The following is a 12954-nucleotide window of genomic DNA, read 5'->3' on the forward strand; positions in this document are numbered from 1 at the left end:
TTAGAGTGTTACTATTGGCACCCAACTTTTACTTAATACACCCAGTTGAAAATAAAGAAAACAAATAAACGGTTGACAATTTATTTATTTAAAATTTTTTTTCATATGAACCTAATCATTATTGAAATTGTTTGGATGAGTGTTATAATGTCTTCTAATGCTTAAAGAATAATTTGAGCCCAACCTTTGTGATGTTCAAATGGCATGTTAGGGTGTAATAAGTAAAGTTTGGGGTGTCAATCATGGTTTTAAATCTCGTCCGAGACCGAGACGACACAGTCTCATTCATGGACGAGACATCAAAAATGAGTTTTAAAACCAAGGTGTCAATAACAGCTCTCTAAAATTATATATGTAGTAATACGTGCATGCAATGCATTATATCATTTAAAAAAAAGAAAAAGAAAAAGAAAAAAAAAAGGTACACTAAATAAATGCAAAAGGGTATCTCATTAGTCTCTTTATTTTTGACGACAAAGTCAAGTCAACTCAGCTAACCAAGACATATTGAGATAGTCGAGCAGTTACATATTTAGTTCCACGAAATCTATTAACTGCTTGCATTAGCTTTCTTCTCGATAAAATACTTTCCAATAACTTGAGAAATGGCTTCCAATGGTTTGATAGAGATAAGAGAAACATTTGATGCTGACTCTTCATCAATTTCATACTCTATAGTTGATTTGATAATGGATGAATCTGTATCTTTCTCTATGATCTCGAAACTCACTCGATACAGACTAAATCCAAGCTCCAAGTATCCTCCTTCAACCACCTCTGCTTCCTTCAAACGATTCTCGTGGTCGATCTTTGTGAACTTTTCTTTGTAAGATGTTCCTTAAACCATCAGAGAAACAAGTTATTGAATTAAATTAAAATCCCATGAAATAAAGCATAACAAGCATTGACCAAGTCATTGTTTTAAAACTCGTCGAGTCAACTCGAAACTCGATCGAGTGAATCTGAAATTATTGGATTTCAAGGTGATTCTACCGAAGAAACAAACTTGATGAGAGTCAACTTGAAAATTCATTAAGTCAACTCATAAACTCGGTTGACTCAGAGCTCAAAAAATGCAATGAGTCTGAGGTCCAGATCCACTTGGGGAAATAAGGGTTATGGTTCTTGAGCCCGCAAAAGTAGGGTTGGGCTAAAAATTTTCCAACCCATTATATTTGGGTTGGGTTAGGGCCTAAACATTAGTAGCTCGATTTGATTAAAAAATGGAGATTGGACTCTTATTTTGATTTAAATCAATTTCAAAGGCCTCTAAATAATTTTTAAAAGTATAGGAATTTAATATTTTTTTACAATTGGATGAATCAATTTTAGCCCAACTTGCATGTTAGGTCTGGTTTAAGGTAAAACCCGTCACTTTAAGTTTGTTTTAAAAATATGGGCCTAATTATTAGGGCTATTTGGGAATTAAAAAAATATGGGCCCAATTGGTAATTTTGTGAGGCCATATTTAAGTTGGTTCTAGCTAGCCTTACTTTTCTGAAACATATTTTAAAATAAAATCAATTCAAAGTTCAAACATGAGAAAGAGAATTGGAGTAGACCTTTCTTTGGATCAAACAAACAAAAGCACAAATCTGGTTTAATTTTAAAACCAAATCAGTCAAAGATTTAAAGATGATTAAATTCAATCACAGTAGTTAGAGGACTTTTTGATTTTCTTAAATTTTTTTTTTTTTCAATTTATTTGGTCAAAAATTCTAGCATGACTTGTCCTTTTAGAGTGAAAGATCAAACCTGAAATCTGATTTGTTTCAATTTGATAACTTAGGGCTCAAATCAAGGGTTTGGATTCTGACAAGATTCCAATTTGATAATCTATTGGATTAATTTTAGATCAACCATGTCACAATCTAGAAGAGATCCAATTGCATATATTCAACATACGCATTTGTAATCCAATTCTGATCTAATTCAATTTTTGGCTGACAAGGCTCAATCCAAAATGGGAACTAATGAATCATCAAGTTAACTCAATTCGATGGATGGCAGAATCAGGTCAACTTTTAAATGTAGCAGAAGATACCCATATAATTTAGAATCCCTATAAAGGAAACAATGTTGATTCAGAATCTTTGGACTAGAAGTCAATTGTTTAAGGAAGTGAAAGCATATATAAAAATATTTTTCAATAACAAAAAAACATAATTTTGGATGCACAATTAAATGGAAGAATATGATTCATTCAAATGACCCCAAATTATTTAGATGGTACTTTGATGATAACGGCCTAGACAGGAGTGAGTGAGTTAGTGTATTGTCGAGTTGACTCTCTATAGTTTTAGAACTTGATATTTCTTCTCATCTTATCTCGTTCCACATTGATATTGAGATGACTCGGTCAAATTTTTTTAACTTGGCATATTGTTATTTATTTATTAATATATATCTTTATTTAAATAATTATATTTATGTTTTTTTATAAAATAGATGCATTTAGAAGTTCTTAGTCAAGAGATCAAATTTCTATTTCGATAATAAATACTTAAATTATCAAAAATTTAATTGACATTGAAAATCCAACTCGTTCACCAAGGATACCAAGCTGACTTGGATAAGTCATCTTGAAAGTAGTCTTCACTCGGCTGACGTGGTACAGATACACAATTATATAGATTTTACTCTTTTTAAATAAAAATCATGGTTGACTCAAATAATGCTAATAGCAATAAACCTACACAAATCATGACTGAATATCTTTAGAAGCTAAAACAAACATACCAGATGAAAATGTAAGTTTCAGAACTGTGTCAACTCCACCATCACCTTCCATGACTTCAAACTTTTCAACAACATCGGGAAGAAGTTCGCAGACAAGCTTCGCAAGTTTGAGAGTACTATAGACATCCCAGAGTTCGTTAGCCGACACCCTCACTTCCAACTCAGATGAAAGTTGCCCCATCACCATCTTCAATTCCTCCTCCAAGAAAACCTACCTAAGCTCCTAATTAGGGTTTTTGGTGAGGGTTATATTGTTTTGTTTATGTGTTCATGTACCCTGCAAGTTGATATATTTATAACATTGTTAATTAAATACTTTGGAATCTTAGGTACATAGCTATTGAAGATGCCCTGACGATAAGAAAACAAATGAGAGCCTTAAGTTTCACCGACCAATAATAATAAGATTGAAAAGACACTCCTTCAGGTTTTGGTAAATTTTAAGATAGCCCAGTGTTTTGAAAACTGATGAAAAGCCCCTTGACCAAGGTCTTTTCTAAGAGAGTAAGAAATAGACGATTATCATGCGTGGGAAATTAACTACTTCTTGAGAAAAAGAAAATTTGTTTTTCTTTTCTTTTCTCTTCTCTCCCTCCCATTTAACAATCCAAATAAAAGAAATGGAGATAAACTTATTTATTTTCTCTTCTCTTCTCTTCATTTCTCTCAATCGGAATACAACATTAATGTTGATCTAGTTACTCTCTTGAAGTACTTTTAATATATTATATTGATGATCAAAAAGTCAAAAACGTATAATATGACTAACATCTCTAAAGAAGTTATTTTTCAAAAAATAAAAAAATAAAAAAAATAATCTCTCACCAAATGCAAGCAGAAATCCCCCAAAGCAAACATAAATAAATGAATCTTGATCATTAAGTTAAATAAAATAGGTTTTAAAAATCATGATTTAAACTTTAAAATAGGGACCACTTGTCAAGGGATGGACAGCCATGTTCAATGATAGAATGCTTTGAGATAAAGGGGGTTGGGCAGATGGACATTATTATATGAAATTCATGACAAATTTGTACTGCATATGTCACATTTCTTCAAAATCAATATTCCTGTGAAGTTTGAAATCCCAATTGTTACCTCTGATCCATCCTTATCTCTTAGCAATGTTGGAAAGGTACAGGAGTCCTGTCTTCTTCTCAAACTGATTTTTGTGGCCACTATAAAATCTTCAACATGGTAAGGTTTTTAACTACTAACATTTTTTTTTTTTTGGTGAGGTTAGTGGTTAGCATAAGAAGGGGTTCAAGAGCTTTGAACCTAAGACCTTAGGAACATCAACCTCTTGTGCATGATTTGGTAAAATTTCTTTTCTTTTACATTATGTACTTATAAAGAATAGGTGATTTAATGGTCTTAATTTTGAAGATTTTAACGGCATTAATTATTCGTATTTATATTGTTTCAGATGGTGACCATGATACTATTTATAGATGACAGACTGTTCAAATAAATCTTGTAAAAGTGTCTTTTATGATTAATCTTGAAATTTACAATTTTTATCAAGATCACGCTAATAAATCATTAAAATAATAAAAAATATAAAAAACATAAAGATCACCAAATGATTTTTACGTGATTTTAACAAACGTGCCTACATCCACAAATTAGTGCTAATGAACAGTCCAAATGAGAATGAATTTTTTCCCTTCACAGGTCCCATTATGAACTTTTGAGAATTACCCAAGTTGCCCACTGGTATAAGAAAATTTTGCATCTCATAACTTAAATTTCGTGTCCATTTAAATAGAATTAAAAAGAAAAAAATAGAATGGGATTCAACCACCAAATTTTAATTTTTTGTGATAAGAATTTAATGATTATTATGATGATCTACTAACAATGAAACCCAACTTTGATAATCTTAAAAGGCATCTACAATTCAGGTAAATATTAGTTGATAGAAGGTTCAATTTTGCTTGGATTAAATTTCTATCAATTCTACTAACCTGGGATTGGGGAAAGTAACTAAAACAGTCACACATTGCCAAAATTACCATAGCAATCATGTTTTAAAAATATTTTTACCAAAAATGTCAAACACACATTTTTGAAGTACAGATCTATTGACTAGTCATTTTGAGTTGCATGACCTATTAGTCTAGAATTAAATGAAGGTTTTAGAAGTGATTATGCAGTAAAAATAAATAATTTCAAAAATGGGTAAATCACCATTTTGATAAATATTTTAAAACTGTGATTGATCCAGTAATTTTGACAAAATATTCGACCACTTTAGTAAACCACCGAAGATTAATTAGTGTCACGTGCATTGATCTAGCAATGCAGGATGATCTTTTTATAAATTGATGAGATGGTGAATCATGTCCACCTTCTTTTAGAAAATAATTAAAACCATGTTCCCCCTAAGATTGATTCTCCTTGTGTGGGCCATAGAAAAAGACACAAAAGACTTTGTTCTTAGTGTAGAAATATTATTGAAAAATAAATAAAAGAAGCACTACTGACTAATAAGGCAGTAATTAATACTAACTTTACACATATAATAGTAATTGAAAATAACCCAATTCCCCTATTTGTGGTAATTAAATAACTAATAATCAAAATTTTGTCAAAAGAATTGATTCCATGGAGAAAGAAATGGTAAGTTGTGTGAAAAGGACTTTTGATTCCAACATAATAGAGGCCTTGATATTGAAAGATGAGAGTAAAAGTTGGAATAAAAAGATGGACCATGAATTGACCACTTTAATTCGGGGCCTAACATCTATTTGTCTTTATTCTAAAGGAATATCAGAAAGAAAAAAAGGACAACATATGTAAAAGTAAAACTACATACAAATGTTTATTTATGGTTAAAAAAAGATAAGATAGCTTCTATTGGAAACTCAATTTTACTTAATACACCTCAATCTCTTAAATTAAATTATCACACTTCAATAATTTATTAAAACACACCATTCAAACATGGGCGAATCACCATTTCATGCGTTGAATACAATGAAATTATGAATCCATTACATTGTTCATTTTAATTTTCAAAACATGTTTTTTAGTGAATTCGTCAACTTTAGAATCGACGAACTCCTTGATAAAAAATCAGGAAATTTGTCATATTAATGATCTCGTTGGTAATTTATCAACAAATGTGTTGATTATAAAAGTGACGAATTTCACTGGAAAAACATGTTTTGAAAATTAAAATGAATAGTGTACCAGAATTGAAATTTTATCATAAATTGCGCATGTTTTGGGAAATATCTTTTCAAACATTACAAAGGTTTGCTCAAATTATTTGACAATTTCAGGAGTTGTTCATAATTATGAATTTATGATTAGGCTCATATAAAATCTTAAACCCAAAAAAATGAAATTTGGAAAAACAAAAACAAACAAACGAGAGGGAGTTTCTATTCGCACTCCAACTTTTACTTATTCTCAATCATTTACTTATTTTTTCTATTTTTAATTGGGGTGTAATAAGTAAACGTTAAGATGTCAGTAGCAACTTTCAAAGATAATTAGAATTTTTATAATGCCCCCTTCGAAATTAGTGATATTAGATTTATTTCCTCCAAAATACAAGATTAGATTTTCTCTCTTTGATTAAAAGTCAACATCCCTTTTTGTTGATGAAATTTCAAATTAATTTAGAGAACAAGTATTGACACTCCCAACTTTTACTTATTACACCCCAATTAAAGATTAAAACACACTCTTCAAATATTACAAAGGTTGAGCTCAAATTATAATCTAAACATTGCAAAATATTTTTTTTTTTTTTCTTATCGTGCATATCCCCACCTTTTGGATGAGACTAATCCCACAGTCAAAAACACCGCCCCCTCAGAACATTGCAAAACATTATAACACTCACTGAATAATTGTTTACGATTATGATTAGGCTCATATAAAATCCTAACCCCCCCCCCCCTCCCTCAAAAATAAAAAAAATAAAAATAATTTATATCGGCACCCCAATTTTTACTTATTCTAAGCCACACACTTATTTTCTTTATTTTTACTCTATAAATTTAAAATTTGAATATAATCAAATTTTACCATTAATTCATCAAGAAAAGAGTGACATTGACTCAAGGGCGTAAAATTTAATGTTCAATCACCTAAAGTAGGTGGCTGAGTACTAATTTGTTGGGTGAAGACCCCACTGTCCAGTGCCCACAATTTGAAAGCCAATTTCAATAATTTTTAGGAGGTTTTAAAAAAAATAAAATTGTCCGACGTTCCAATAAATTGTAGAAAAAATTCTTAAGAGCAATACCCTGTGAAAAACAACCCAAAGAAATAGTTTTCCTCGGAAAATGTACGTCGATGCTTGACTGTAAATAAAATATCAAAAAGAAGAGTTCATTCTTAGATTTAGGATAGTTATAACATTAGGATTTTCCACCCTGACAAAAAAAAATCATTTTCTTTACCACCAAGATTGGAAAAATAATTTCTTAAGAAATTATTTTTTGCAAAAGTGTGCAATCAAACAGTTGCAAATTATATTCTCTTGATTTTCCTCGGCAACCATAAAGGCTCAAGTCACAAAACATTTTCTTGAGAAATTGGATTTCTAAGGAAAAAATTCAGTCACCATTCGCACACAAAGAAGAGTGCACAATTAGGACTTATGAGCAATGTTTTAAAAATCGGATCAATAATCAAACCAAAAATTTGTTCAAATGGTCCGACCAGAGTTCGACCGAGATTCAGTCCAGTTAGACCGGTCAGTATTTATTAACTAAAGAAATAGAGAATAAAATAAAAAACCAAGACTCTTTCACAAATCAATGAAAAAGGACTAAAGATTTTCATCAAATCTTTTTATTTTCTTCAAATTTACAAAGTTTTCAACAACCAAAAAATTAAAAAATTATAACTGGGTATCCCTGTGGGCTGCGGACGGATCCGTATCTGGGCATTGCCCAGTCCATAGACCATGGTTTTGTCCAAGGACTAGTCTTGGGGCACATGCAACGCCCACACATCACACCTACCAGGTCAGTGAGCGTGCACGTTCGCTAGTGGCCTCCAAGGAATTAATGTTCATTTTGGATATCGTACTCATGACCTACGGGCATTAACTGCTTATTGGTACGAAATTGCCGTTGAGCCAACCCCTTCGGGTTAGTTTTCAACTTCCTTTCTTGAAAAAGGACATAATAAAAAGGGAAAATCACTTGAAAGACCTTAGTGGAGAGATTTCTTTCAAATTAGTCCCTAGGTTTTGGGTGGTTGCTTGATAGCCCATCTAGTAAATTTTCTATTTCTTAATAGTCCCTCAATCTTATCACAAATTATTATGTTTTTGAAATACTCAAACTACCCATTTTTTTCATTTTCTTCATATATTAAGATTTTATAATGGTGATTCCAATCATTTTTTATGATTTTTTTATTTATTTATCATGGATGACAAATGAAAATGATATACTTCTAATTTTGAACAATTAATTGTATTTTTTTAATGATATAACAAAAAATGAAAAATGAAACTAAGATTCAAAAATATTTAATGTAACTCACCACTTTTTATTTATTGTCGAGTTCACTAGTTTTTATTTATTGTCGAGCTCACTAATTTTATTTACTGCTGAATTTGACAATTTAAAAAAAAAATGCCGAACTCAACAATAAAAAAGTAGTGAGTTTAACACTGGTAAAATCCACTCATTTTTGTTTTTCGAGTTTTTCCAACTAAAATACATGAAAAATCGACTAAAATCTTGACATAATGACTTGTGTAAATTATTTCAAATCAAAAGATCCGTCATTGATCGATTTTCATCCAAAAATGAAGCACAAAAAATTGAAAAAACCCTAACTTTCTATATACATGATGATTCGTACAGTTAAACCATTGGTTGAAAAAATAACAGTTCAAAGAGAAGAAAACCGAATTTAAAAAAAAAAAAAAAAAAAAATATCGGGACACAGTCCAGCCTGATTTTTAAAACACTGCTTATGAGTACCGTGCGGAAACAAAAATAAATGTAGCCAGGGAAATAGACAAAAAGTGTGGTACCAGATTCTTGCCAAACCAAAAATTAACAGGAGTGTTGAAATGTGTGGGCACTCTACAGAGCTTCAACAGGATTCTCATTCCCACTACCAAAGGAGCAGGAGCCCTTACATTCAGAGGATCCATCACCGGAACGAAACCTTAGAACAAAAACTTCTATTTAAGGTCAAAAATCTATAGTACATGACAAGTTCACTGTGACACAGAGAGACCAAGCCAGCCAACCATTGTGTTCGCGAGGCTTTGAGAAAGTGGTGACAGCAGATGGGCAACTCTTAGCAGGGTTGGGTAAGTAAGTGTCCCAAGGATGAACCAATTGAAACTCAATAGAGCAAACTGCATCGGATGCTGGCCTATTCTTTATAGTTGAAAAGAACTGAACCACACTCTTCAAAGACATGCCAACTACACTGAAGAGTGCAATCACAAGTGGCATACAAGGATCTTCAGCTTCCCATATTATCATCCCTACTAGAAGAGACAGAATTGCACTGAAAAGGCTTTGTGACAGTGCAACGCCCCTGCGTTGGTCAACTGCCTCGTCTATCACTAGACTTCCAAATGGATAGTCATGTACACTTCCTTTTGATCCAATTTTCTTGAAAGATTTACCTTTGTTCTTGCCCTCCCATGCATCTTTGTGCATAAGGTCTTGGACGATAACACCACTACTTTTATAGCCCGATTTCAACGATGAGAGGTCAAAAATATCTCGGCAGCCACTAGTGTCATCTTGGACTTTGAGATTCCAGAGGTTTTTTCCTTGAATCTCTTTCAGCCGAAGGTTTTCATCTTCGAGGTCCTGCAGCTGTACAAACATGCACTATTGAAAGAATGTTTCATGAAAAGAAGTGAGAAAACATCAATTGATTTATGAATACTGGGAGAAAATTGAAAACATGTCTGGACTACATCAATGCTATCTAAAAAAAATACATAATACTCATCAAGATTTTCCTTTTTTTTCGATGGGTAAGCAGGACTTGAACCCACGACCTCAAAGTTGCTTTGCAATGTGTCAAACCAACTGTGCTATGGGTGTAAGCCCAACTCGTCAAGATTATCAATGAGGCGAAAATAACAAGAATACAAAATAGAAAAATGTGCACCATGAATGGGTCTCTTTTCCAACTACAATGACATTGGGAGTTCTACCACGTTTCAAATATAGTCTTCTTGTGGACAGCATTGCTAAAGTAAACCCTTTAAAGTGGATAAGTTAACAAATACAAAAGACTGGTCTTAAGATGTGTTTCTTGGCAAATCAGGTGGAAGAATCAATCAGACATTTTTTGTCCTGAATTGTAATCTCAGGAGAGAAGTTTGGATGAAGAGTTTGAATCTTTGAAATTACATTGGATATTAATATGAATCCTAACATAGAGAGGAAGGGGGCAGAACAGATTTATTGCTAAGAAATACCTCAAAGCAACCATTTTTGATATCTTGCATCTGTTCTCTATAAGGATGGAGAGATTGAGGAGAATGTTATCCATACATAGTTTGAAATAGATGGTTCAAGTTGAGGTGTGCTTCAAGAGCGCTATGCAACTAACATATCCCAAGCAAATTAAAAAAAGGAAATTTTATAGGACAGTAGTAAGACATGTTATGCTTTATGGAACTAGATGTTGGGGCAATTAAGAAATATGTCTATACGCTGAGGATAGCAGAAATAAGGGTATGAATGACAAATGGAAATATTAAGAAAGATAAAATTAGAAATGAAGAAATTTGTGAAAATGTAAGATAGTCCCAATAGGTGATAAACTTGTGGAATTTGATTGAGATGGTTTAATCAGGTACAATGAAGAATGATAACTACCCCAATTAGAAAGAACATGCAATTGAAGGTTATTAAAGAGCGAAAGGAAAACGAGGATGTCAACTGAGGAGGTGAGAGCAAACATAAGCACAAAAAAAAAAAAAAATGGCTTTGAACAGAATTAAATGGAGTAACAAGATTCAATCAGCCAACCACAAATTTTAAAATGAATGCGCCCCACCCACACAAGCACACCTCCATTTCTTGAATTTATTTTCTGGCTGCAACCTTTTCTAATAAAATCACTCACATATTTGAAATACAACGATCCATTACACTCATACAATAGAATCAAATACAATTTCGATACATAAATAAACATCTGCATCTCATGTAAAAATGAGTACAAATATGTGTTAAAAAAGTAATATGAATTCAAATATAAGAAGCAACAAAATATGAAAGTAGAATCACTAAAGTACTGAAAGATAAAAATTTTACCTCAGCCTCTAGTAGTTCAATTTTAAATGTAGTAGAAGATACCCATATCATTTAGAATCCCTATAAAGGAAACAATGTTGATTCAGAATCTTTGGACTAGAAGTCAATTGTTTAAGGAAGTGAAAGCATATATAAAAATATTTTTCAATAACAAAAAAAACATAATTTTGGATGCACAATTAAATGGAAGAATATGATTCATTCAAATGACCCCAAATTATTTAGATGGTACTTTGATGATAATGGCCTAGACAGGAGTGAGTGAGTTAGTGTATTGTCGAGTTGACTCTCTATAGTTTTAGAACTTGATATTTCTTCTCATCTTATCTCGTTCCACATTGATATTGAGATGACTCGGTCAATTTTTTTAACTTGGCGTATTGTTATTTATTTATTAATATATATCTTTATTTAAATAATTATATTTATGTTTTTTTATAAAATAGATGCATTTAGAAGTTCTTAGTCTAGAGATCAAATTTCTGTTTCGATAATAAATACTTAAATTATCAAAAATTTAATTGACATTGAAAATCCAACTCGTTCACCAAGGATACCAAGCTGACTTGGATAAGTCATCTTGAGAGTAGTCTTCACTCGGCTGACGTGGTACAGACACCGATCCATAGATTTTTTTTCCTCGGGATACACAATTGTATAGATTTTACTCTTTTTAAATAAAAACCATGGTTGACTCAAATAATGCTAATAGCAATAAACCTACACAAATCATGACTGAATATCTTTAGAAACTAAAACAAACATACCAGATGAAAATGTAAGTTTCAGAACCGTGTCAACTCCACCATCTCCTTCCATGACTTCAAACTTTTCGACAACATTGGGAAGAAGTTCGCAGACAAGCTACGCAAGTTTGAGTGTACTATAGACATCCCAGAGTTCGGTAGCCGACACGCTCACTTCCAACTCGGATGAAAGTTGCCCCATCACCATCTTCAATTCCTCCTCCAAGAAAACCAACCTAAGCTCCTAATTAGGGTTTGTAGTGAGGGTTATATTGTTTTGTTTATATGTTCATGTACCCTGCAAGTTGATATATTTATAACATTGTTAATTAAATACTTAGGAATCTTAGGTACATAGCTATTGAAGATGCCCTGACGATAAGAAAACAAATGAGAGCCTAAGTTTTACCGACCAATAATAATAAGATTGACAAGACACTCCTTAATGTTTTGGTAAATTTTAAGATGACCCAGTGTTTTGAAAACTGATGACATACCCCTTGACCAAGGTCTTTTCTAAGAGACTAAGAAATAGACGATTATCATGCGTGGGAAATTAACTAGAATCCATGGATGGTTTTGAACTTGAAAAATGCTGAACTTCACATGTGATGAAGGTTCAGATAGGAGAGCTAGGCTCAGGCATTTCTGGTCTGCATGAACCTACGTATCGTAAGCGTTGAAAATAGAAGAATCTTGTATGAGCACTATTCATTGACCTAAGATCTTGAGCACCATAGGGATGAAAATTGTGACCTGCATTCAAATTGCCATCTATTCTACATAGAAAAGGAATGTGATTAATAAGGAAAATCACTCAAATATAATGTTAGCCATGACCAGGAAAAAAGAAATTCATGCATAAAATGGGGAAATGATGTGATAATGCAATGGTGTGGAGTGTGCACACTATGTGAAAAAAGCCCATATTTGACGGTCTTAGCCTGTCAAATTTTGAGAAATTTGACAGACCCTCCTGTCAAATATGCTCATCAAATATTCTCTTGTAGAATTTTTTTTTTTTTTTTGACGGCCCTGGACTATCAAATATTTTTTTGTAGAATGTGCTTCAAAAAAAATAAAATCCATACAATATGACCATCGAATATGGAGATTTAACAAACAATAAGGCGGTCTCTAATTCACCAATCCCAATAAATGAAATAATAATATAAAAATCAGAAAAATAACAA

The 12954-nt window shown here is 32.2% G+C and overlaps 1 protein-coding gene and 1 pseudogene across 2 annotated transcripts; both read right to left on the reverse strand.

Moving 5' to 3' along the window:
- Nucleotides 1-431: 431 nt before the first annotated feature.
- On the reverse strand, nucleotides 432-3022 carry LOC147381945 (norbelladine synthase-like). The gene is made up of 2 exons (XM_086429773.1): nucleotides 2740-3022; nucleotides 432-837 (listed from the first exon to the last, which is right to left on the reverse strand). Exons 1-2 carry the CDS (start codon nucleotides 2924-2926, stop codon nucleotides 551-553), a joined length of 474 nt encoding a protein of 157 aa, XP_086285899.1. The 5' UTR covers nucleotides 2927-3022; the 3' UTR covers nucleotides 432-550.
- A 5772-nt stretch (nucleotides 3023-8794) lies between these two features.
- On the reverse strand, nucleotides 8795-12915 carry LOC147381946 (uncharacterized; annotated as a pseudogene). The gene is made up of 3 exons (XR_015174239.1): nucleotides 11783-12915; nucleotides 11016-11075; nucleotides 8795-9557 (listed from the first exon to the last, which is right to left on the reverse strand). The product of XR_015174239.1 is annotated as an uncharacterized LOC147381946 (transcript).
- Nucleotides 12916-12954: the final 39 nt, after the last annotated feature.

Source organism: Akebia trifoliata, unplaced genomic scaffold (genome assembly GCF_017979445.1).
Source record: "Akebia trifoliata isolate Shusen 1 unplaced genomic scaffold, ASM1797944v1 Contig00130, whole genome shotgun sequence".
NCBI lineage: Eukaryota > Viridiplantae > Streptophyta > Magnoliopsida > Ranunculales > Lardizabalaceae > Akebia > Akebia trifoliata.

What these genes read in the sequence shown, in the direction of transcription:
- LOC147381945 (XM_086429773.1), bottom strand. Translation starts at nt 2,926, where the DNA reads ATGGTGATGGGGCAACTTTCATCTGAGTTGGAAGTGAGGGTGTCGGCT. An exon ending in GAAACTTACATTTTCATCTG is followed by an intron (nt 838 to 2,739) that starts GTATGTTTGTTT and finishes TGATGGTTTAAG; the next exon opens with GAACATCTTACAAAGAAAAG.